We start from the raw sequence: 26,527 nt of genomic DNA on the forward strand, positions 1-26,527 counted from the left end.
TTTGTCAAAATCCCCGAGTCCTACAGGGGCCCCTGCATGTTAGTTTAGACCAAAGCTTTGTTGTTATGACAAATTTTTTGATCTGGGCGGTTTGAAATCAGCTCTTTTTTTTTTCCTCCTCTTTAGCCTCTGTTTTGTTTGACAGCCGGCCCTTTGGCCTGTACTCTGTCACGGCAGCGAAAACCTTCATGTTCGCCGGGTAACAGAAAACAGCCAGCCCTGAAATTTGATCAATCTGAAACTATAAAATTACAGCTGTTTCCATATATGTTACAGTACAGTGTCTGTTGAGCAAACCCTCCCTGTAAACCTCTGTTTTATTACTCAGCAAGTTGTTTTAGTGTGTGCCATACAAGCACTGGGAGATTGAAATAGTAAATTCAGATTCACCTCGACATCATAATGTCTTAATATTCAAATAACAACTCACCGGGCCCTTCATGGAGTGAGCTGCTGCTGCTGTTGGCTTCCCATGATGCATATCTGTATGACTTGCCTCTCAGCATTGCACTCAGAAGACTACTTCCACAACATCTGGCTGCAGAGTAGGAGGGGGATAAAAGATGCCCTCCCTCCTATGTGAGACCCCCGTAGCCCGTCCTTCCATCTCACCTCCTTCCTCTGTGCACCCCCCCCCCCCCCCCCCCCCCCCCCCCACACACACACAACTGCCCGCCTCCTCAGGGCCATGCTGTCTCTATGACAACTGTTTGAGTTGGGGGTTGCAGAGGTGTCAAGCAGGGGCATTACTGGCAGGAGAGCACCAGAGATGCAGCGCTGCACATCCACCATCTCCACCTAATCCAATTTTAATTGAGCTCAGAGATTTTGGATGTGGCGCTGGGGTCGGGCACGAGCTATTCCAGGGAGAAATTAAGGCGGCCCAGCTCGTGCTGCACTCTTCAGCCTGTCACTGTTTTAAATGAGCATTAGCATCAGACCTAACCCGGCCCAACGTCTCACTCTGCTTTCCTCTCTCCCTGCTTGCCCACCTCCGCCTCAATCACCCCTACACACACACACCCCACACACACACACACAACTGGGCTGTAGGGCTTCACCCCCATACTGCCCTGTTATATTCTTTATTCTCTCTCACCCACACTCTCTCTGAACCAAGCCTACGTGTGATTATAACCTGGGGAGTTGATGAGGTTCCTCCCCGGCTCGTACTGTCGGACAAAATTGTTCAGTCACAGGGAAGTGAGATGGAGGGAGGGTGGGGGGGGGGGGGGGGGTGGGGGTGGGGGGGCGTGAGGTGTGTGCAGGGGACCATTCTCACCTGTCAGAACAACTGTCTTGGTTTTACTGTGTGTGGACAGCCAGTCCCCGCGGTGCTGCATACACTAATGATTTCTTTGTCTGCTCTCTCCTTTTCTTGGCATGATGGTTTTTATTGATTATTTATGTGTCGCTGACCTGGAGGGGGTTGTTATTTCTTTTTCTTCTTCTTCTTCTTTTTTTTTTTTGACCACTTGCATCGCCCCAGGGAGTGTCCTCCGCCCAACTAAAACAATGTGAAATATTCATGGCGATCCACCGACAGCAACATATTGGTATTAAATAGGCTCTGTTGCTTTACTCATTCCTTGTTCCAACTTAATATTTGAATTTAATGGAAGGATACGTCTGTTGAACTGGGCCGGTGAGGCTCCTGGTCCAATTTACAGCTGTCACTCCTACCTGTACGCCTCATTAAGAACTGCCTTTAGTAGGCTAAGGACAGTTTGCGCCAGTACTTGCATGTTTTTCTTCAGTTGAGGTTCAAACACTTGTGTCAACAAGACTTGAGTTCAATTAAAACCAGTATTTCAGTAAAAGGATGAAAATGCAGTTTCGCAAAGTTTTTTTTTAACACAAACACTCATTGATAAATGATGCCTTTTAATCATGCACAATCGCACACAGACTTTATGATTATTATTCTTGCGACACTGTATTTGTCAGTGTGGAAATACCACTTTAACCATTAACAACAACATAAAACATGTTTGTATTGTAGTTTTCAGTCAGAAACTAAATTGTTTTTATCAACAAGTAATCAGTTCCAATCTCGTTGGACTCAATATGAAAATTTTAACCTTTGAAACAGTAACATGAAGCCTCAGGTGTCAATTATTGCCCTGACCCTGTGATTAATTTGATGTGAGGGATCAAGTTCATAAATTTACTGACTTCATCAAATTCTGTAGCTTCAGTTTGAATAACAGTCACCATCAGTAGTTTTATTCCTTTCACTGTAACTCTGAATCATAGAGGTTAAAACAAGGAACGAGCCATTAGGTGGCGACGAGGAGTAAAAGTGAACAGTTGTACAGTAACAAGTAAATAGTAAATAATAGTAAATACTTAGTTGTGGGATCAATGTCTGACACCCAAAAAATCTAAGAAATTCTTTTGCCGACCTATATTTACCCTGATATTTTCCTTCTCAGCATTTTATTTGTCATGATATTTTTTGATGTGTTTTTTTGTTTGTTTTTTATTTTTTGGGTGATTTCATGTTATATACACAGTATACGTATACAAAGATGATAATAAACCCATTCAAATGAAAAGCTGAATACTTCCTTTAACAATCTCAGTAGGCTCATGTGATCTAATAGTAACACACACTGTTCTTTTTGTCCATTCAGGTCTTAGCTTACACTGAAGGTTTACACGGGAAGTGGATGTTCAGTGAGATACGTGCAGTCTTCACCAGACGTTACCTCCTCCAGAGTACTGCAATGGAGGTCTTTATGGCAAACAGGAGTAAGTGCGATACCACGCGGAGCATTTAATGTTCACTCTTTTACCGACTGTATCATTAATTGGTGTTTTCTACCATTTGCAGCGTCAGTCATGTTCAACTTTCCAGACCAGGCCACAGTAAAGAAGGTGGTCTACAGTCTGCCCAGGGTGGGAGTGGGTACCAGCTACGGACTCCCACAGGCCAGGTGGGTCATAAAGCTAATAAAAAGAAAATCACAACGCTTAAATATGTGTTTTCTGCCTTTATGGCCATCGTTGCCTCGTCTGTCTTTGTGTGGTCGTGCATCGCTGCAGCCTGGCCTGCAGCAGAGTCATTTGAGGTCCCATTGCTCCACTCATTGAAGTGGATGTGCACTGACCCCGACTGAACTGACCTAATTCTCTGACAGAAGACTCTATACAACACTTCTGCAGCCTGGTCAATGACCACTGAGGAAAAGCATGGATTCCCCTTAGACCCCCGTGGTGCTAACAGCCCTCTTTATACGCTGCTGCTAAAACAATCAGCTTTATATTTAGACGGGAAATAAAGCAGATTTACTGGAGTTAGCAATCAGGGAATGAACTGTTTAATTTACGCTCTCTAAATTGAGTACAATCAAATTGGCTTAACTGCGAATACCATTTTCTTTATGCGCACATAAACACATTGAGCTGCTGATGTCACTTTTCTATAACGTGGAAAATATTCCCACTTTAAGAATAGCTTCTTTCGTTTTGTTTTTGGAGAATATTTGATTCTAAATACTTGTAACTAAATCCAAATGTGTGTATGTTGATTCAAGCTGAAATGTTCTTTCCAGGCGCATCTCCCTGGCCACCCCTCGGCAGCTTTTTAAATCCTCCAACATGACCCAGCGCTGGCAGAGGAGAGAAATCTCCAACTTTGAGTACCTCATGTTTCTCAACACCATAGCAGGTAAGAATTTCCAATGTAAAAGTTTATCCTGAAGCAATGGGAATTATGTGTTCACTTTTTTTTCAAGCCAGATTTCGATCTTCTTTCCCTTTCCTCCTTCAGTTACAATCTCTCTCCAGTGAAAGTGTAAACTCTAATTCTGCTAAATATGTGAAACTTTTCACGCCATCATGAACAATAATCCTTATGTGTCAGTGTTGGTGGAAACACACTGTAAGTGGCCTCAGGTATGTCATATTTGTTTAAAGAATCCACGGTAGCCATAAGCGGTGCACAAGGCAGTACACTTCACTGTTCCTGTTTGAAGCAAAGAGCAGGCGCAGCAGATTTTGCCAGATAATTAGTGCCTGGCGTTGTGAGAGTGTACACATGTGTGTCTGCGGAGTTGAAAGGTTTTGTTGTCGACTCTCTGATCTGAACTGCAACTAACAGGAAAGGCAAGAGCGACTGCGCTCAGAGAGGTGTCATCCTCTCCCTCTCGCTGCATATTCATGCATATTTATATTTAGCCCGTGCTTGAGGTTCGATACATTATTGTCAGCTAATTAGATGTAAGGCAGACAGAAAAACATGCCCAAAATTCATTAAAAACCCCGGTAATGACCCGGGCTGCCAGGGATGTCAGAATAGTGTAGAGCGGTAGACAGGCGGGGGGTGAAGTGCTGGGAAGAGGTGCGAATGGGAAGAGGTCTTCTAATTAAACACTATTCCACTGTTATTAACATCCTGCCACCCCAACTCAAGCCTCAGCACCAGCGGGTCTAACCACAGCAACGCCGTGCTCTCCCTCCACGCTCAGCCTGCTGCTTCCTTTTTCACCGTGTGGCATTAACCTGGATAATTATGCTCTCGAGCCCCCCCCCCCCCCCGACTCTGGAGAAACCTTCTCACTCACCTGTCTGTCAAATGTTTTCACTTCCTCAACCACTTTTAGACTCTTCAGTGCCATCCTGCTGCTGAAACACGACCTGCTGGATTGGTACAAGGTGATATTTAAGAGAAGATTGGTAGAATCTTTTCTGAATCCTTTCTTCTGAGTGATGTTTGATAGTCAGTACTGCACACTGATACAGGTGTCAGAAAATGAACATTATTCTGACCATTGCTTTGCTTTGAAGACGCTTTTGATTTCACTGGCATCTTCTGTAATATACGTACATTTTGGAAATACTGTGAAAGTACTTCAAAAGAGTCTTTCATCATGTGTAGCAGCTCGTGGATGAACATAGATCCTCCAACTCTCACGCTGCTCATCTTTGTCTCACACCAAGCAATAACCTACCCCATGTCTTTCACACTACAAGTCGTGAACATGTAAACTGTGCACAGACGACGCAAACCCAGACTCCAACCTCAGACATTGTTAGTTTGAGTGCTAGCTACCACTCCACTCTGGCATTTTGGTCTGGGAAAGTGGGTCTTAAGGTGGAATAAAGTTGAATTAAAAAAAAGAAAGGTCTCAGGTATGATAACTCACTAATCTGTAAACGGAATTCACCCAAACCTCAACATTCACTTGTGTGGTTAGTTTACAGGAAGGCTTTGTCCGCACGATGTCGGTTTCAAATGAAATAAATGAGAGATGTGAAGTTGGGACATCATAAAAGTTGTCTATATGTCCCCTCACAGCTAAAACGTTATTCTTTTTATGGTTAGAAAACGGTTACTTTTAAACGTTCAGTTTTCCTGGAGCCAATGTTTTGTGCTTGATTTATGACCAACAGTAAAAATACCAACAAATCCCTCTACAACAGTCGCGGATTACAACTGGCCAGAGCCTGACCTCACAGCCGTATCAGTGTCGTCTTCAAAGGGAAACTTAGAGCATTAATGACAACATGGAACATGCTTTTAGTTTTTTTCCCATGGATTTCACATCACACTTTATTCCATCTGAAAATCATATCTCTGCTTCGGGAGGACGCTCACGTCTCCGACTTGTGGTGACGTTTCAGGCGTTTGGAGTCGTGGCCCCCTGAAGAATCTATAACTCTGTAATTACATCCACTCCTCCCCGCTATGTAGAGGGACTTGTGCTCTTTATAAACTCAAAGTCGGGCCTAATGTTACTCCCAGAGTCCTTTGGTGAGGTACACTCAGCAGGGAAAGTTATGAGAAGCACAGAAAACATTCTCTGCTATCAGTGTATATGTTTCCCTGGTGGACTCAGCATGGAAGTATGAGAGGAAGTCCGTCTGATTGAGAGCTCTGAGATCCGGGGCTTGAAGGAATGCTTCATGTCGATCCCCCAACGTAACCCAAGCCTCCAGTGTACCCTGCCCTGCCTTCAACCCCCATGTTCCCTTCTCGCCCTTCATCACTCACAGATTTCTGTCTGCTCCGTGCGTCTAGGGAGGACATACAATGACCTGAACCAGTACCCGGTCTTTCCCTGGGTCCTCACCAACTACGACTCCGAGGAGCTGGACCTGACCTTGCCAGGGAACTTCAGAGATCTCTCGAAGGTACGGAGGCCTCTTAGCCGAGTGAGAGGATAGGAGAGGGGATTTCCTTATTAAGAGTCAGATTGTAAAACAATATGGTATTCGCTGGTAAAGGAATCATGTGCAGCCTCATCTCCTGAAGTGGAAAATACTGTTTAGTAACAGACTGGAACACACTCAAACACCTACTGCAAGTTTAGTCCAAGTGTTTTTTTTTGTTCCTCTGTAATGTCTGCACACAGTTTGCTCTACTTCTGACTTTGCGGTTTCTGTATTAAAGACAATATTGATGAAAAAGGTGGCTGTAGATATGATAGTAGAACACAAGACATCCTGTTTTAGTCTCACAAGGAGGAAATCTGCAGTGTGATAACAGTTCATTATGTAGAGTATCAACAAAACAAAAGGCAGAGTAGAAATAAAAATACATATGGTTAAACAGGAATAATGCATTAAATACAATAAACAATACAAAGTTAATCTAAAGTGCAATCTAATGATGACATTGTTTGATTCTAATATTCTCAACCATTTCAATGTAATTAGATTTAAATCTTCGCCACAATATGGCCCCCGTCAGATACGTTTTTAATTAAAAGACCATGATGTTATCTCAAGATACAAATCTGCTTTGAAGGCTTTATGCAAACCATAAACACAAACATTAGTCTTCAATTTTAGATAGCATCTGGACCCATGAAAGATTTGAAACAGAAATTATTCAGCATAAAATATGACACAAGACTCTCTCATCATGATCTGCTGAATGCTGATAAGTAATAATTGATTTTTGATTTTTTTTTTTCACAGTTGTTCCCACCCTGAAGAATTGAATCGAGATATTCATACGTTAGGGAGAAACAAGACAGAGTAGAATAATCCAAAGCTGACCTAAGAAACTGTTTTGAAGGATCTTACATGTTGGAGACATCTAAATGAGTGTTTGGTTCACTGCATTATCTCTGTGGTACTTGACGTTTGTACTTTTGTCATGGTTGATCACTGAATAGGAGGAGGTCATCGCAGTGAAAGGTTTCTCAGGCCCAGTTGTTTCAGAAACTTTTCTAAAACCAAAAGGCAGAAATATTGTCTTGAAAAATGGGGCCTTAAGTGAAGCAGGTAAAAATCTCATCACGCTGTTGAACAGACAGAGTTCTCGTCCATGCTGCCGAATCACAACAGGTCTGATATAATATCCATAACGCCCCTCAGCCCTGATAGATGGAGTCCAGACTTGTGTTTGCTCTGCCTTTGACTGAAGGGAGAAAAGACAGCGGTTCACTCTACCACAGACTGTTTGCCTGGTTTACTGGTTTACCCCCCCCCCCCCCCCCCCCCACACACACACACACACACACTCTCTCTCCAACTCTCTTTCCATCTCGCTCATACACACTGCAGCTCACTGACCTGAAAACAGTCGCATTCCTGTCTGAGCTCTCTCCCTCACTCACTCCATCGCTGCCTCCTTCCCGCTCGTTTCCCTCAGAGCACCGGTGGGATGACGAAGAGCCTCGCTTAACCTTCTCAGCCCCAAACGATAGATAGATAGATGGATAGATAGATAGATAGATAGATAGATAGATAGATAGATAGATAGATAGATAGATAGATAGATAGATAGATAGATAGATAGATAGATAGATAGATAGATAGATAGATAGATAGATAGATAGATTTGTTTCTGAAATTGTCCACCTTCAAGGTGCGATATTCAGGTGTGTGTGTGTGTGTGTGTGTGTGTGTGTGTGTGTGTGTGTGTGTGTGTGTGTGTGTGTGTGTGTGTGTGTGTGTGTGTGTGTGTGTGTGTGTGTTGAAAAGGTTGATCGGGGCTGTGCCATGTGCAGCCCCCCCTCCCTCCCTCCCTCCCGCCCGCCCCAGGGAGACAGTTATGTATTGTAATGTATTCCAGTGACATCCTCTCATGCTGTTTACAGGCCTGAGCTGCCTTCATTAGCATGAGTTCACAGCCCGTGTCTCCTGACAGTTGTCCTTGGACCCCCCGGGGCTCTTACCTCCAAAAGTTCACAGCTCGTGTGGCGGGGAGGAGATCGAGGCCCCCGCACTTGTCCTCTCTGCTTGGTCTGCCCTTTTGTTCAATTATGGATCAGTGGTAGTTGCCCGGCCTCTGGAGACCTGTTGGTGGTGTGCTGTGGCTGGGCGTGTCTGCTGTAGGTGTGTGTCCTGAGGGTGTGCCAACACACAGGTTGTGTGTCTGGTAAATAAGACAATAACTGCCTCTAATATTGTGATGCCAAACATGTGTTTTGGGAGCAAAATGAGCTTGCTAACGAATCCAGTGAGGTTGTGATTCAGGAGGCAGATGGTTTCACTGTACTGGTGTTTTCATTTTTAGGATAATGTGATAATGTGATTCATTCAGCTGCTTTGGGTGCACTACTTTTTACACCAGACGAGTCGCCTGCTTCGTGCTTAAGGTCAAGATTTAACCTGATGCACTATCAGAGGTCTAAAAATGATATAAAACAGAGTTTAACTCCTTCATGTTTGCTTGACGTCAAATAATGTAAATGTCCAATGGAAAATAATGAACACCACCACAATAAATGTTTCAGGTGTTTTATATTTACTATGGCTACAAGTAAAATCTGTTGACTAATTCATTGCAATTCGTTGCCTTTAAAGCAGCGATGAACAAAAATGTATTTTATTTTGAGAATACAGGGAATGTGGCGTTTAATTCTCTGTATATGAGAAGTGGTGGCTGCTTTTGATTAGATTTGAAAATACCTTTTGATTCCATTTTACTCCATTAGCTGATGATGCAGCTTTATTCACAATGAACGGAGTTCAGTTTTGTACACAGTGTGATAAAAAATAACACGCAGAATAGAATAGAATAGAATGGGGGGGGGTTGTTGACCCTCTCATTCCTCCCAGTGAAAGGAGAGCACTCACTAAAATACTAAATACTACCTGACACTTTTTAAAGTCACAAAAGTATAAATTCATGTCAGTGTTTTTTTTTTTTTTAGTAAATTAGGTAGCCAAAGTAGAAAACTGACCAAAAGTACACATATTTCATGATCTGTTAAATCTATAGCTTTAAAAAAAAAAGTGTCTGAATTATAAATAAGTTATAAACTTTCATTCGGTCCAACAATGTGATGATTTATTTACACCAAAGGTTGATTCACAGGCTGACTAATTGTCTGTGGTGGCTGTGATTGAATACCGTTTCACAGTTCTTCACACTTTATCACAATATTTGAAAAATAAAACCATCAACAGCTGAGAGAAAGATGAATTTTAAAAGCAAATGGACAAAACACCTGATTGGTTAAGTGAAAATATGAATATTTTAAAGCAAAAGTGTGATGTCTTGTCATTATTTACTCAAATCTCAAACATTTGCTTATTTGTTTTCTGTGATGGTTGCTAAGTTATTTGTAGAGTTGAGAAAACTAAAAGAAACGTGAAAGTTATCAAATATGGAAAAAGGTTTAATGTGCAATGCTGGAGCAACTGCAAGAAATTTCACCAAATTAAAATACATTTCCTCAAGCACAAGTTCCTTCACTGTAGAGAAACGTTGCAGTTTGCAATAAGAAGCTTCTTACATGAAATCATATTCCAATTTCTCACTTTATAGTTTATAGCTCGATGAGCTTCAAGGAGATAAGCCGTCACGTTGTTGTGGCTGCAGCGTCATTATTACTCGCTGCACTGACTCTCCTGTTGTGTCACGCTCGCCGTTGTTGCGTAATTTGAGAAGCTTCCTTTTCCCACACTTCTGACTTGCTTCACACTTGACGGACGGGATAGTTTCAACCTGCTGAATCTGCCAGAACGCTGTCCTCCCAAACCGGCGCACACCTACAATTACCTGCCGGCTGGGCATCCAGTCAGCTGTGAACCGCTGCCGAGCGCCGCCTCCGGGCCAGAGGCCTGCATATTTGCATGTCAGATACATTCATGCGGTGAAGTGTTTCATTAGATTCTAATGATTATTTGGTGGTGGAGTGACAGGCGGATGATGGATAGCGGGAAGCTAATCTTCCTCATAGCTGTTAAATGATGTGACAGAAATTTGTGTAATTGCTTAAGAAAGCAAAAGGAGCAGATGCAGTTCGACGCGGCGCTTCCTCATAATGCGCCCTGACTTTAGTGTGTCGCTGGGAAAACTTTGGTAAAATATAATGGAAAAAAGGGCAAGTCGTCCCCGACAGAAGCACATTGGTGTGTGATTTGCAATAGAAGCAGGAGTTTAGATGTTTTTGACGTCAATGAGTGGGAAAATAGTCAACTTGATTACACCTTCATATACAATTACTATAACCTGAAGTAATAAATATCTTATTGTGGTGCAGATAATATAAAAAAGCGACGTGTCAGTGGTTACAGCTTAACTTCTTTTATACTCAAGTTTGAATAAAATGTACCCGCTCGTGTGAAAGTGAAAATGCAAATTTCCCAAAACAGCTCCCGCGGTGGAACTTTTTTGAAAACGCTCAGCCTCCGTCGCCGTGTCAACGGGCAAAAACAATATTTTCCAGAAACGCTCGGGCTCAGACGCCGTGTCGAAGACGGAAAACGCTGCTACAGTGCGTATCTATAACTGAGAGTCGGTTAGTTCAATTGGTTTCTTAGACATATTTAGTAGATGTGTTAAGTCCAGTAGCAGGAGAGATGAAAACCATTAAGCAGAAGGAGGATATACAGTAAATTCCTCACTGCACATATCTGGACTTTATGAGATTATATAAATCTGACTGATATTGGAAATTCACTCTTTCAAGCATAAAGTTTACTTCTTAAAGCTTCGCAGCAGAGCATCACAAACTTTCAGACATCCTTTGGCCTTTACGAACCCCCCCCCCCCCCCCCCCCCCCCCCCCCCTCCTCCATGATGTTCTTTCCATAATGGAGCCTCCTTCACCCTGGCGTCCTCTCCAGTCAGGTTGTTTGGGAGCACATCTGCTTTATCTTGAGTCGGAGCAACTTGATCCCATCAGACTGGAGCTGCATGCGGCCCCGGCTCTGACGAGGCGGACCAAAACGACTGCGACTCCTCCTGACAGAGCGCCGCAGCAGCATACTGTAATGTAATTTCTTCTGAAATATAAAATGCAATATGCGTCTCTTTGGGAGGTAGCTGGGATATAACCAAAGGAATGGAGACGCGCTCGGCGCACTCACTCACCGAACGCCGGGTTCATTTCCTGAACCTTTGGAGTGCAACAGCAGAAATGATGCTGATTGAATGTGAAGCCAAATCTAGGTCTGATCATACTTTGTTTAGTCGTGTTGATGTATTTCACCGGGTCAGGTGTTAGGCGAGTAACGAACTCGGATAGGAGAAAGTGCGGCGCTGTCTGAAGCACTTGTTGTCATTGTCTGGTATCTGTGATCAGTATGATGAGCGACGCAGGGAAAAGAGACCAGGTGATTATTCCTGGTTGAGCTGAAGTAAGAAAAGCCTGATTTGGGCTCATCAACAGATGGTGAGTGTGACAGCTCTGAAGGACCACCGAAGCACCGAGGCCGTCTTCTCATAAACGCCTTTTTATTTCTCATTAAATGGCAAATCAATCATTCCTTTCCCTCATAGTTTGGTCGTACTGCAGGTTCTCATTATGGAATGAGTAATTCTAGCTCTGCATTTCCATATATCTTCAAAGAAATACTTTATAGTTACTGCTGGGTTTTTATGCCCATATTAGCTCACAGTATTATGATCTATATATTTATATATATATATATTTGACTGTATATACCAAGGGTCTGCAACCTTCATGACTAAAAGACCCTTTTTTGTGTGATTTTCCACCAAATAAAATTTGCCTGGAGCCAAAAAAACATGGTCATTATCTGAAATGAAGAAAAAGAAATGTCCCCAAAAAAGGCTAGATCCTGTAACTGTACTGTAAATGATGCTCCTGTGTACACACAAACGCAGTAACAATAAGTACTTTTTCTACACATGTGAGTAGGTGGACAATAACAACAATGAACTCCAGAGTGTCATGACTCCCACATATTGTTAATGTTTATAGCGTTTTGTTCTTTACGTGCACGTGTGTGTGGTTCCGTTACATAAACAGCACCTACTAGTGGTCCAACATGCAAACTGCATTGTTTTTTTTGCTCTTTCCGTGGAAAAAGAACATCGTTTTCGAAATGTGGCTGTGGAAACTCAAAACTTATTTGAAATGTTGTGTAAGCGAGGTCTGAGCTTAGCTACCATTTAGAAATACTTTATTACAATTTTAACCTTTATTTTTTCCCTCTTTCATAGTTTTTTTCCTGCTTTAGCCATTTTAGTTAATTTTGTTATTTTATGCATTTTGGCTGTTTCCGCTGTTTATTCTTTCATAGCCACTGTACATACCATAACGGTCAGGGCAGTTTTAGCTATAGCAGCGATATTAACCTTTTTTCACAGTTTTTATGTTTTTAGTGATTTTAGTATTAATTTTGCTATTGTCATTTTATTTTTTAGGTTTTGCTGGGTTTTTTTTTTTTTTAATTTTTAGTATTTTTTTTACTATTTTCTGCAATTTCAGCAGTTTTAGCTGTCCTTAACTTTTTTATATCAAGCTATTTTCAGCCACGCGATTAGGACGTTTTTGAGAAATAATGCAGTATGAAAATAGAATAAAGATGAAAACAAAATGTGGCTGAAGAGCAACCAGACTTCTGGTAATATAGGCCTTCTTGTTTCTCTCACACATACAGATTTGAACTAATATTCCATAAATTATATATACTTATACTTTATTTTTATTTTTATTGAAGTGCTCACCTTTTATTTAACAATTTCAGGTGTGCATTGTTTACTGTGTTTCATGGTATTGTGTCTACTTGATGTGTGTGTGTGTGTTCATGAGCACCTACACATATATACAGGTCCATGTGATTTATGTCTTTAAATGTCTTCATCAATCACTCATAAAGCACTTTACAATCCACCAACTGTCTGAAAAATGCTCTATTAATAAAGATTGATTGATTGATCATGTAATGCATCACATGCACGGTTCCTGTGGACGAGGCAGCAGGCGGAGGAACGCGCTGAGATGTATATAGATGCATAGACTACTAAGTCGTACTAATCGAGAGGCAAGCTTTTACTTCGTAAAAGGAAAGACATTGCGGGAGTTTCATTAACCAAGTTTCTCTGTCCCGTTCCTGGAGTTGTGTGCATCGGGTTGGCAGACACGCTCTGGAAGTAGTGAAATTCAAATCTGGCTTTAATCACTCCGTTACATTTTCACACACTTTCTTTTCGATGTAAACTTCAGAATCTGACACGCTTGCTCGGGGGAGGCGTCACAGTTTAGACAAACACTCTCAAATAATAGACGGCAGTGTAGTTTAGCAGAATCACGGCACTAAGAGCTTTGATTTTAATTACAACTGCAGCCCCAACTGTTGTGGTGATGAAGCCACACACATTTTTATTTTCTCACAAATGTAACAGCAGCTTTAAAACCTTATGACACGATGTCAAAAAAAAAAAATCTGTTTAGAAAAGCTGTGGACTGCATCAGGGTTTATCAGACATAATAAAAGGGATGAAACACAGTCAGCATGATAGTTTAATACTGAGAGTAGAGGCATTAAGAAAGTAAAATTTAACACCACAATGCAGAAGAACAGCTTTTCCTTGACTTTAATAGTGGTGGGACTCAATGGAAAAATGTGCCTAACAGATTAAGAGATTTGTAATTATTTAATCTCATTTCAAGAGCAACATTATCCAATTGAAATGGATTTTGTAGATTAATGAATCAAGAGATATGTGTAGACTTCTAATGTCAAAGAGTGTTGTTACGCTAAGAATGAGCTTCACGTCTTATTCACACCAACAGTTTGTTTTTTTCCACTGAAACTATAACAATCATTATATGTAATCTGTATGCAGAACTCCTAAGTGAAAGGACCTTTCTCATGTGCCCTGAGAAACACTCCATCTCCTGGTGTTTAGTTTTTATGGAATTAATAATCACAAATAACGTACAGTGTTGTATTTTAACATTAAAACTTCACCAATCTGGAAAAGTCCACATATAATCATGGTTTGTAATACTTTGCATTTTCTTTTTTTGCACCATTGAAAAGAAATCACCAATATTCACATGTTCTTTATGCACTCCTCCCTTAAAATTACACATTGGATTTACTTTATTTGCATGACTGCAACTGTAATTACTCTCAGCAGGGGTTGTCGGGAGTTTGTCAACTGAATGTTTCAAGTGAAATCTCATGGTTTTTGACCACGTCCACTCTGGAGGCCGCCATTGTTGTTATTGTCCTCCTACTTGCGCCTGTGCAAGAAATGTCCACTGCATTTGCGCTGCGCATGCAGCAGTAGCAGGGTTTCACAAAAAGTTGTGTTTTCTCACCGTTTCCACGGAGACGGGGTCGATGAATTGCCTTTTCAGTTGCTCCAAGCACCATTGTCGTGTATAAGGACACCCAACAGGCAACCAAAGTTTTCCGTTTTCACTTGAAAACACTGCGTAAACGGGGCTTCAGCTCGCGTTTCACTTTTTTGCCGATACATTTTGGAGTACGGTATATCCGCTCTCTAACAGCCCCAACTGGGAGAGTTTACATCTTTACTCCACCAGTCCATCATGAAGGGTTCTGGTGCTTTGGGAGGAAAATGAAGTACCTGGAGAAAACTCCTGTACGCACACAGAAAGGCTCCAAGCTGCTCGAACCGGGGGTTTTCTCAATGTGAGGCGAGAGTGCTCACCACTACACGGCCTTACAAGGAAACTCTGACGGTCACAATAAAGCTACCATGATTACGACTCAGACTGAAGAATAAGATCAAATAAAAACCACGTTACTTCTTCAAACGACCCAGAAACTAGTTTAGATATTAACATATAGATGTACATAAGTAGAGGACTGACTGGTGTCTTTAACGGACGGCCAGTTTTTACATCCTTTCCCTTTTTATTGGTTCTTCATCCAGGATGTGTAGACACACAGGAGGTAGTTAATAAAAGTAGAGTTACATGTTGTATGTTTAAAATTCAATATCGGCCTCTAATATGTTTCTACATACTATTTGTGCTTGTAATAACATGTTTTAGTTCATGTCGGGGGTATTTTCAGACCCATGTATAAATAAAAAAACTTATTTTTTTAATCCTCCTCATTAATGTTACCTGCATGCTGTATTTCTTCACTGCCCTCCCTCTCAGCCACATGCATTACCTGGCTCTTTTGTGCAGCTCTAACCTGCATTAGTCACACTCGCAGTGGTTTTACGGAGTGTGAGACATCTTGTGGCTTGCACCCTGATCCAGCTGGGCCGGGACGTCACATGGAAGGCTATTATCACCCCATAAATCCATGCAGATCTCAATAAACTTCTCTTTCAGTCTATTCAATTGTGCTAACGCTGATGTGGACCGCCATTAAATTTTAGAGAAGGAAAAAAAGAGAGAGAGCGAGAGAGAGAGAGAGAGAAACTCCATTTAGTTTTGACTTGGAGCTTCAGGAATGTGCACTGTGCCACCCACAGATAGAACGGTAATCCTCCACAGTGCAGAGCAGAGCTCGCCAAAAACACAACAGTTTTAATAATGTTAGAATTAGTGTCTTTGTTTCAGGCAGTTTATTCCTCCTGACCTCTCGGCTGCAGCTCCCAGGTAGAAAAGCTGCCATTGATTACATTACCAGCCTCCCTCCCCCCCCCGTGTCACTGATTCAGTGCTTCTGAGTATATTAATATTGACTGCCAATACGCCTCTGAGGCTCTCATATTGGAAAAGGTGATTGAAAAGGCAGAGAAGGCAATTTATTCACCACTAAAAGCATGTTTAATGGGAGTAATTTTGTTGCCTTAAGAACACATGAAAATGAAACAGCTGCCAAAGGGCAAAAGCCCAGCGATGGTGTCAGCATAATAATAAAGTTATTACTGTGGCTGTGGTAGAAATAATGAACCACATTATCCAAGGTTTGGCCCGAGTATGAAACGTTTGGATGGATGGCGAGTAAAAGCAGCAGTGATATTGTGTTTTTTTTATACTCTCACAATAATTAGGAATCAGTCATTGAAATGCAGAGCAATGATTATTATTTATGATTCCTGATGTTTTCAGGCGTGACACTGTTTTCATTTCGGGCTCTTGTAGTTCAACCTTTAACTGGGAAAAGATATTTTTCTTTGGGTGGTACAGTGGATTAGTGGTTTGCACTGTCATGTCACAAATGAGAGATTTGTTGGATGTCAAGAACATGAAAGGAACAGCAGAGAATAAATAGAATACATAGTTACCAGTTCTATGTACATATGTCTATATTTATGTTTCTATACTAGATAGATACTAGATAAAACTGGTCTATGAGCAATAAATAACATTTAATAATGAGTAGTTAGCAGGTTTCACTTTAGAAAGTACTACAACTCTGTAGTAAATCTGTGCAGCCAATTCACCTGTAAGATTTATTATGGTTTTACCTTTACTTTTGTCATCATATGTAATTCTGTTATGACATTATCCTGCATTGTGTTTTTAATATTAGTTCCACATTCTATCTATTGCTTTTGTATTTTACACCTTTTAATTATTATTATTATTAAAATTAACTAATCCATGTCAGTTTTAACTAAAACATCGGATTACACCTTTTATATTAGTGATTATTTGATAATAATGACTTCTAGGATCGACATAATAAATGAATCAAACTATAAATCTGCGTGCATGCGCGTAATTTTCATCAATTATTGAGTCAACAATATGATTTACTTTGAATACAAACAAGTATGCAGATGATGGTAATGTGTCTGTGTTTTGGGATGAGTTCTTTAAATTACCAGCAAACTTTCTCTTGGCCCTTAATTTACACGAGCAACTGAGCCTGTTTTGTTTGGGGGTTTTCCAGCTATTGTTTTCACACAGTCATGACCTCAGATACTTTTATATACATATATATATATATATATACATATATATATATATGTATATATATATATATATATATATATATCTACCTGGTGAACGGGCGTCTCAGGCAGCAGGTCTCCATCTGATTATCCACTGATTGAGTTGCTTTCTGATCATTTCTATCAATTCGGTTCAGTTGCATTATGAGTCAACTGAGATGATACAGTCAGTTTTATATACCATTAAATATTCTTCCTTTATTACCTGTTTTACAGAAACATACTGTATATAAAACTGATAAATATATAACATACATCTAGTTGAAATTCAGTAACCATAAATTAATAAACGTCAAACTCGATTTTTTGTGATTGAAATAACAATCTGACTTTGTCTCAGTTTCAGGAGCCTTAATGTGAAATCTTTTTTTCTACAAATACTGCAATATTTTTCCCTTTTTTCAGTTTCTGTAAAAACTTTTCTCCCTTAAAGATTCCAAAATCAAAACTTAGTGTTTGTCTTTTACGAGATCCCCCTTCACCTCTCGACTGAGCCCAGTGGGCGGGAGGGGCTCCGGACGCTAATGGGAGAAGCAAACTAAAATGTTTGGCTTGGTGGGTGTGTTAAGTGTAAATCGGGTCAGCCGGGGTTAATCCACATGGATTACCTCCAACATTTAGCAGGAGACACTCGCATCGCCTCCCTCCACCCTGAGCGTGCCATCCGGCTCGCCCCCGCCACCGGACCGCTTTAAAATGGAGACACAAGGCAGTGCAGCGTCCGAGGGTCCTGGAGAATAACGAGGCCTGACAGACAAATCCCAGAGTAAAGCTTCATGTCTGGCCTGACCTCACCTCCAGCCGCTCTGCATGTTTCCTCATCAGAATCTCCAAGTCTGGATTAATTATACCCACTTTTTCTCAATTATGCTGGTGCTTTCTCATTGCACCGAGAAGGAGAGCAGCAGATTTAGAGGTTGTAGCTAAGAAATGATTTTTATTACCTGGAAGTCAGAGCAAAGCTGCTTCAGTTTCATTTAATCTGACACTAAAGAGCAAAGCAGCAAATCAGGAATAACACAACAATGTTCCAAGTAGTAACGCAATCGTTTTTGTGTTTTTGTTTCAGAACAGTTTCACGTTCACACGCCGACTTTCCGAAAAAGTCCCATTTTTTCAGTGGCTCCGTCCTCCGTTGTCGTGTAAACGTAAAGGCATGTTGTTTAAACTGGGCCTAAGTTAATCCTGGTCTTGTACTCAAACACTGTAGAAACCATGCCTGACACAAAGTGTGGTTCACAATGGTTCACAATAGTTTACGTGCACAAAATTAATTCTGTGTTGAGATTTTTGTGGATTTTGATAATTTATTTAAAGGTTTGTGGAGTGACTACATCTCAAGTCTTCCATGGTTGTCGTATCTCCACGTACATGAAAACTCAATCAACATAGAAGAGCTGCTGCATTACTTAGCAGCAACATGGTGGCGGGGAGAGGAGGAGGGGGGGGGACTATGGGCTGCTACTATGCAATGGGAGTTGTTGCCCAGAAGTCAAATAAAGTTCATCCGTCTGCTTGATTTTAAGTTTCATGTCACAAGGGTGCACAAGGAGAATATGCAAACTCCAGAAAGAATGACCTCAATCCTTCTTTAAAGCAAGTGAGCTAACGAGTACAGCGCTGCGCAGGCACTGCTTATTATCCCTCACTTTTATGATCATGGAAAAAGTAGAGGGAAAGGCTAATATTGGTTTGGATTAAAAAGCAAATTTCCAAACTTTTGTGATGGACAATAAAGACAAACTTCTAATATATATCATATAGTCCAGTGGACTCTCCTATCGGGGCCCCCCCTTTTAGAAATATCAATATTTCCAGGAACTCCATCTGGATATATACACACTTATTTTCACTAAACATATTAAACACATCCAATTAAGTTTTTCATCAACAGTGAATCATGCCTTCAGATTTCTCTCTTTTCAATTTTAAAACTGACCCATAACAGTATTTTATGTGATGTGACCTTTGGCCAAACTCCTAAATCTCCACTGCAGTCCTGACCTCTTGTGTATTAATTATTTTTTTCAAATATAACTGATTTTCAGTTGTAAGTGGTGCTGAAAAGTATTTTAACAAGCTGAATATTAGAGCCGTCGCATACAAAGTGCAGCTTGTACCGACCCGATAGCAAAGTTGATTCAGTGTGTGTGTGTGTGTGTGTGTGTGTGTGTGTGTGTGTGTGTGTGTGTGTGTGTGTGTGTGTGTGTGTGTGTGTGTGTGTGTGTGTGTGTGTGTGTGTGTGTGTGTGTGTGTGTGTGTGTGTGTGTGTGTGTGTGTGTGTGTGAGGAAGAGGCAGTTAAAATGGAAAGAGCAGAGAAAAGAGCTCATTTCACATGAAGTGCCCACGGTGTCTGACAGCTTTGCATATCCTGTATTTTAAAATGGATGAAATTGTCCATAAATCTCTTGGACTTTTTTTTTCTTTTCTTTTTTTAATACCATATTATTAATATGCTGCAAGACTCGACCCCGGTACAGTCGTCAGATCCGCAGACTTTCTGCCTCTCACTGAACTCCTTCTAAAGCCAGAACGGCTCCTTCCTCCACTGATAACATTGTCGTCTGACTATTATTAGATTATTACTGCTAATAAAATCAAACCTGCCAATGCTGACAGTTTCTTTTTCACTTGACTGAATTTACTTTTTTTCAACTTCCACAATGCTGTCTTGATTTTAAGCAAGTCAGTGACGTGAAAGGTGATTTTTCTAAAATCATAACCCACAAAATACATGCAATCACTGAGATAAGTGATGGAGGGAGGGAGGGAGGGAGGGAGGGAGGGAGGGAGGGAGGGAGGGATGGATGGATGGATGGACATACTTAATTAATCCCACATGGAAAATGTTTGTGTGACAGCAGCAAATGATCAAACAGATACTTACAGTATACATTATACAACATATAATGCAGTAGTAGTAGTAATCAGAGTATTTACTGTATAAAGAATATAATGTAAATATAATATATAGAGAGATACTGTGTGTGTCTTTATGTAATAAAATAGAATCTTTACTTGAGAGTATCAAACTTTCCCCACAATGTTTTTCTACAAATCTCCTTGTATCTGATCAAAGTGTGAAAAGCGAGCAAGTCGAAGTTGTCCGCACACACCAAGTGTACGACTCACCGAAAAAAAAAAGGACAATAAGACACATTTACAACTTTCTTAAGGCAACTCGAAGTCCCGCCTTTATTTTCCACTCACTGGGAAAAGTAAATTGCTCGCCTGCCAGAACTAAATGTGTTTTTTTGTTCCTGGTTTCCTTTCAGCCTGTCGGAGCGCTGAATCCGAAGCGAGCCGCGTTCTTCGCCGAACGCTACGAGACGTGGGAGGATGACCAGACCCCTCCTTGTCATTACAACTCCCACTATTCCACCGCTGCCAACACCCTGCACTGGCTTGTCAGAATAGTGAGTAAAATCACTCCTTCAGCCAGCCTCAGTCCTATTATCTGCTCCGGAGCCTTGAATTAGCCCAGTTATGTGAATGAGGATGAAGTCGAACCCAGAGAGGTTTTTTTTTATTTATTTTTTTTCATCTGCATTAGTTGATTGTCACTCCTCAGACTTGATGATGCTGTTACTTTGAGGTCTGTCGGCTTCTTGCACAGGAAGCAGCTCGACATCTCAATTTGATTGGGCCTGAGTTAGACCAATGGCGCTCAGAAAACACATTTCACAGGCCAGTAAACCAGCATATGTGAACTAAATAAAGAGTGGCTGGGTAATGATTTACAGAGGCTGCTGTGACAGGTTTATGTGTTTCAGGCAACCCAGTGAGCGCTGGAGACATGTCCATCAAGGTTACTGAGCACTGTCCTCATTTACTCTGGAAGAGGAGGGGGAGGAAGAGGAGGAGGAGGAGACAGAGGAGGCACATATACTTCCAATCTGCACGGCTCTTTTCAGCTGGCAAACGTGCATTTTTTATTTATTTTTTTTAATTTAGAAAAAGCTTTACGAGGAGTTTGTACTGTATTCCTTCTCCTCCCCCCATCATCATCATCATCATTATGAAGGGGCTTGATGAACTGAGGGAGCTCTCTTGACAGCCGTTAGATTGGCCTCAGTGGGTTTGTTCCCACAATCCCTTTCTTCCTCTGGTGAGTGATCCATCCGCTCACACCGGCGATGGTTGCCATCGCAGTCTGAGAAAACCAAATTTGAGCCAATTATCATTATGGCTTTCTGAGCTCAGGAAGAACACTAATTAATTCTCCCTCAGGCTTGGATACAATCAAGGGCTGATATCCACAGAGGTCCGTCCGTCTTCTGCTGAGAAAATAACAAAGAAAATGCAGAAAGATTCAAAGTGGTTTGCACCAGGAATGTAAATCTTCCAGGATTAAGACAACACTTAGTGCAAATTGCTTTATTATTACCTTGCTAATAATCCTGAGACATTTAAATTATTTTGCTGAACTTTAACACCATTTATATATATATATATATTTGTTTTCTTTTCGTCCTTGCAGGAGCCCTTCACCACGTTCTTCCTCAGTGCCAATGAGAATAAATTCGACCACCCTGACCGCACGTTTTCAGCCATCACCCGCTCCTGGAGGAACTGCCAGAGGGACACCTCGGACGTGAAGGTGCCAATCACAACAAAACACAGCAATCCCTAAATTATATTCAATGTTTTTCCAGTTTACCCAATAGGACTGGCTTACATGCATGCAGTGTGTGTTACACTGGGGGGGGGGGTGTTTAAGAGGCCAAATAAAGATGTTGGTCCGTTGGCCGTCCTGCTTCCACAGTCCTCTCAATATCAGTCAGGAGACACTGTCCAACTTCATGTTTTAGTGAAAACAAATATTGACTAGAAGCAGACAAGACAAAATATAAAGACATGACTACTTTCATACTACAAACTTAGAACTTTGAACTCCAGTTTCTCCCATTCAATACCTTCACACGTTACTTCCACGTCCCCCTACGTCATCCTACCATGTCTCCCGTCTCTCGTGAGATCACGCCACATCTCCGCTTTCTAGAATCAACCAGGTGGTTCACCAACTGATTCATCAGACCTTAAAGCATCCCTGCCTGAACAGGAATATTTCAGTTGAGCTTAATGTTATCCATTCAAAGTAAGAACTTCTATGAACTTTATCATGAGCCAACGTTAACGTTTCTCTGCACATATGTGAAAGTAACAAAGATCTAAATTCCATCCGCAGCATTACAATGGTCCTACAGCAAATAGAAGACTCACTTTCAACATTCCTCTGTCTGTTCAAAAAGAAAGGTTTGGTTGTTTTAACAGTGTCTAATCAGCGTGTGCACATTACAATTCCAACCTTCGTTGTTTTCTCCACCACCCTCCCATAGCTTGTTCTGCTTTTAGTAACAGTCTGTCAACACATTACAGTTAGTTCGTCTATGTCGGCCTCTTCAACCTTACTTTGTGAGCCATGAGCCAATTTAAATAAATCTGATGATGGCAGGATGATCTGGTCATATGAAGCCCACTTCAACACGACATCAGTTAAAATCACTCAAAACGGCTTTATAATTGATTATGAGGGAAAAATATAAAATGTGTGCATGTTAATTAAAGTTCGAGACATACGGTATATATAATCAGAGTTCTTTCTATTAAATTACCTGCCGTAATTTACATTGCATAGTAGCTGCACTCGGTCACAATTTGGCCTTGGAGTTGTGACAGTGAAACCTCTGAAGCCCTCACTATGATCTGAGTTGCCCATCGTTGAAGTTTCAGCTGTGTCTGCAAGATTTTCAAAAAAGTAAAAATATTCCCTTCTTATTAGACGAGACTCACATTTAAAGGCATTTAAAGCTTCGTCAGTGTATGTTTCAGTGATATAGTAAATGGAATAAAACGAACTGGAAGACCAGAGTAGTTGTTAAAGTTGAATATGCTGATAAATGGGAGTTGTTGCTTGCGGGTCAGCCATTAGAAATGATTTCTTCCACTTCAAAACAGAGCATATATTCACCACTTGGCTAACATTTCCTACTTAATGTGAGACAAACAGTGCCTGGTGTGAGTTTCCCTCTCAATATGCGAGATGCCATCTCTGCTTTATTTAGATTTAAGGTTAACGCTAACCCATTTATTTCAGTCTCTCCTTCAGAGAAGATCCATCTTAAACATTTTGCCAGGTAGCTCTGCAGTCTGCAGGTATAACCAGGCCCCTGCTTTATGCTCCCTGCCTCCATGTTCCTCAACGTGACTGCAAAGATATACGACATTAATTATAAATGCCTCATCCGAACAGAGATTCTCAAAGAGCCGCGGTGCTCCGTTTGCTTTATCTGGTGAAGAAAGCAAACTATCTCCGAGCTGGACTTGAGTTTGAACAAAGGCTGAGAGAGAGAGAGAGAGAGAGAGAGAGAGAGAGAGAGAGAGAGAGGAGAGGAGAGAGAGAGAGAGAGAGAGAGAGAGAGAGAGAGAGAGAGAGAGAGAGAGAGAGAGAGAGAGAGAGAGAGAGAGAGAGATGAGAGAGAGAGAGAGAGAGAGAGAGAGAGAGAGAGAGAGAGAGAGAGAGAGAGAGAGAGAGAGAGAGAGAGAGAGAGAGAGAGAGAGAGAGAGAGAGAGAGAGAGAGAGAGAGAGAGACTCTGAAAATGCTGAACCCTGCTGATTCGCCTCCATTTTGCCCACTGCATAACACGCAGCAGGGAAACGCACTGACCTCAAAGTGTCATACATTTCTAGCACACCCTGCATCGGGTAGCGTTGCCCCAGGCAATTAATAAAGCATTAATGACAAAAGCTATTTAAAATGTAGTCTTTTATGTACAGACAGGGCTTTTACTTGCCAGGATCCGGGGAAGAGCAACCAACAACCTATGTGAGGCGGAGGAAGAGAGAGAACAGCTGAATAGTCAAACGCCACCCTGTTAACAAATACAGGCTACTTTCCACTACTTGTATGTCTGCATGCATTTGTTTTTACACTCGTGGGACGGCTGCCCGTCTATTAGGAGAAACATTGTGCAGGACAATGCAGGAATGCTAACAGTGCTTCATAATACATTTGAAAAAAAAAAGGAAATATTTGACATTATCTTGTTACGATTACACAGTGGAGGAGTGACGCAGGAGGCGATGCCACTGATTCTTTTGATCACTAGTTTTTCATTTCTTTTTTTTACTTATATAGATGTAGAAAAAGATAAGATAAGATATCCCTTTATTTATCTCACATGTGTAGAAAAAGAATGTTTCTCAACATAAATGTGATTAACAAAGGTGGTTAGAAATTAGAAGCAGCATCAGTGGGGCGGGTACCGGGCCACCACGCACCGCAGAGTCTCCCGGGGTTAAGGTCAGTTTCGGGGGCCTCTGATTTAAAAAGGAGCTTGTTTTTTACCAGGGTCTCTCCTTCATTAACCCCGGCCTCCTCCGGCAGTAATGACGACAAGACGGAGGGAGCTCGAACCCCTGATGGGGATGACCTCCTAAAAGAGCAAGTCAAATGGAAACGACCTCCTTGACCACCCCCATCACCAATGTTAATGTGCATCCATAGCGCTCATTTACTAACGTGTGTTCAGCTGGCGAAGCTGACTGTGGGCACAGGGAAGCTGAGCTTACAGGGAAGGTAGTGGGCAGACACACACACACACACACACACACACACATGCTCAGACTGCCACCATATTGTCTGAAGGAATCCAGCAGCACTCCACTGGTGACAGATTTTGACGAACATGTCATTAAGGTGACACGGTGTAAAGCAATGGAGGCTCGTGTGATTGACTTGTTAGCCCATTACGATGCTGTTGCGGAATTAATGGCTGCCATGGGAGGCCGGCTCGAAAACGGAGCTGGCAGTTTTAACGGCTCGCCGATGAGTTACGGCAGGAAGTTTACTGGCGAAAAAAAAAAAAAAAAAGAGGAGGGAAAAGTGTGGCTGTGTGTACGTGAGAGAGAGAGAGAGAGAGAGAGAGAAGGAGACAGAGAGGAATGGCTGCCTCGCTCCCCCTTTTCCCCGTCGTGTGCAGAGGGTGAAATGTGACCAACAGCAGACCGACGCTGTTATTGGCCTGTACCGTGTCACGCTAACTCGCTCTCTGAAATCCCCATGATTTACGGGAGTCTAAGAGCCCTGCACGTTATGTATCCCACAGGCAACGTAAAGCTCCACAGAACCACTGAATTTGACAAACACTGCGTTCGTAAAACAAGCCCGACACCAGGATGTGAGACTGGAGCTTACCACGACGTTTAACTGGTCCTTGTTTGTGTGTTTTCTAATGAGGAGGTAGCGGAGGATCTGCATTCCTCGTGTGCAGATGCTTGACTCGCTTATCCCGACTTAGCTGAAGGGGCTGTGAGAACGAGAGAAGACTGAAAAATCTGTTGGTCTGAGACGTTCGAGAACAACTATGTCACTAGTAGTGCGACGCCCATTAAAAACAAGCAAAGTGTTCAGTGATTGATCGGGAAGCAAACCTGTCATTTCTGGAAGTAACTTGAATTTTCTGTAACCACGATTAAATCTTATTTTGCATGAGCGTTATCTGTATGGGAAGAGTACTGCGATAGCATTACTGTTTTTAAAATGTTTACAACTAACAGTGTGGTTGTATATCTGCAATTTAGTTTCAAATATTAGACTGAATATTTAGAGAACTATAAAATGGTGTACAAGGAAAATATTGATAGATTGATATTGATTGATAGATTGTTGTTTTTTTACACGCACTGTAAAATGTTCTTGTATATTGGCTGTTTTGCTTCATAATTATATACATTAATTAAAAATAGGATCATATTTTCTTCACTTTTTGACAATTTAAGTATATTCAGTTCTAGTTTTGGTTCACAATGCACAAGTTCAAAATATTGTAAATTAATAAATCAATACATAAATTCAACGACAACAACAATGATAATAATATATCATAAATAGATGAATTCCACATTTAAAACAAAAGTTTCTATAGTGATTTTACAAAAAAAAAAAAATATCAATAGTTTTTTAATACAGAAACATAATGTGTTATAATAAGCAACATACATGTTTGATTTAAAGGTTTGTGATTATAATTTCCTGTTTGTCTAAATATCTTTAATCACACTATGTTGATCAGGTTGTCAAACAGATTTTCGTTCAGCGGCCACATACAGCACAATTTCATGTTGGGTGGGTCGCACCAGTAAAGTCGTGCCATAACAACCTTCAAATTAAAACTTTAATGGTATGCTGAGTATACATGATGGAAATGTCAATTATTCACCAAACCAAGCAATCACAACCACAAATTACTACAATCATAAAGCCGATTTTAATGAAAACCTTCTGGTGTAAAATACAGTGAAATGTTAATAAAATGTCTCTTATAGTGCATTCTGGCTGTTTTTTTTACGAACTCACCCTGACAGCTAGTTTGCTATGGTTCATGGCAGCGTCACCAGCATCTCAGCTCAGTCTCTCCACAGGCCTCATGTTTGACATCCCTTGCATAGTTAATGCAGGGACCCATATGGA

At 41.2% G+C, this 26,527-nt stretch overlaps 1 protein-coding gene across 3 annotated transcripts in view; it reads left to right on the plus strand.

Annotated features, from left to right (window-relative positions):
• The window catches only part of LOC308107712 (neurobeachin-like), a gene marked incomplete at its 5' end in the record, with an annotated part of 250,933 nt that overhangs the window by 200,009 nt on the left and 24,397 nt on the right, over positions 1–26,527 (plus strand). For all 3 annotated transcript variants that reach the window (XM_080460195.1, XM_080460196.1, XM_080460197.1), the window contains 6 exons: positions 2,637–2,754; positions 2,837–2,939; positions 3,558–3,673; positions 6,026–6,138; positions 20,330–20,470; positions 21,535–21,654. In XM_080460195.1, coding sequence (XP_080316321.1) covers positions 2,637–2,754; positions 2,837–2,939; positions 3,558–3,673; positions 6,026–6,138; positions 20,330–20,470; positions 21,535–21,654 — 711 coding nt within the window. The remainder of the gene's footprint in view (positions 1–2,636; positions 2,755–2,836; positions 2,940–3,557; positions 3,674–6,025; positions 6,139–20,329; positions 20,471–21,534; positions 21,655–26,527) is intronic.

The sequence above is a fragment of the Lipophrys pholis genome, assembly GCF_963383615.2.
Source record: "Lipophrys pholis genome assembly, chromosome: 3".
Taxonomy (NCBI): Eukaryota; Metazoa; Chordata; class Actinopteri; order Blenniiformes; family Blenniidae; genus Lipophrys; species Lipophrys pholis.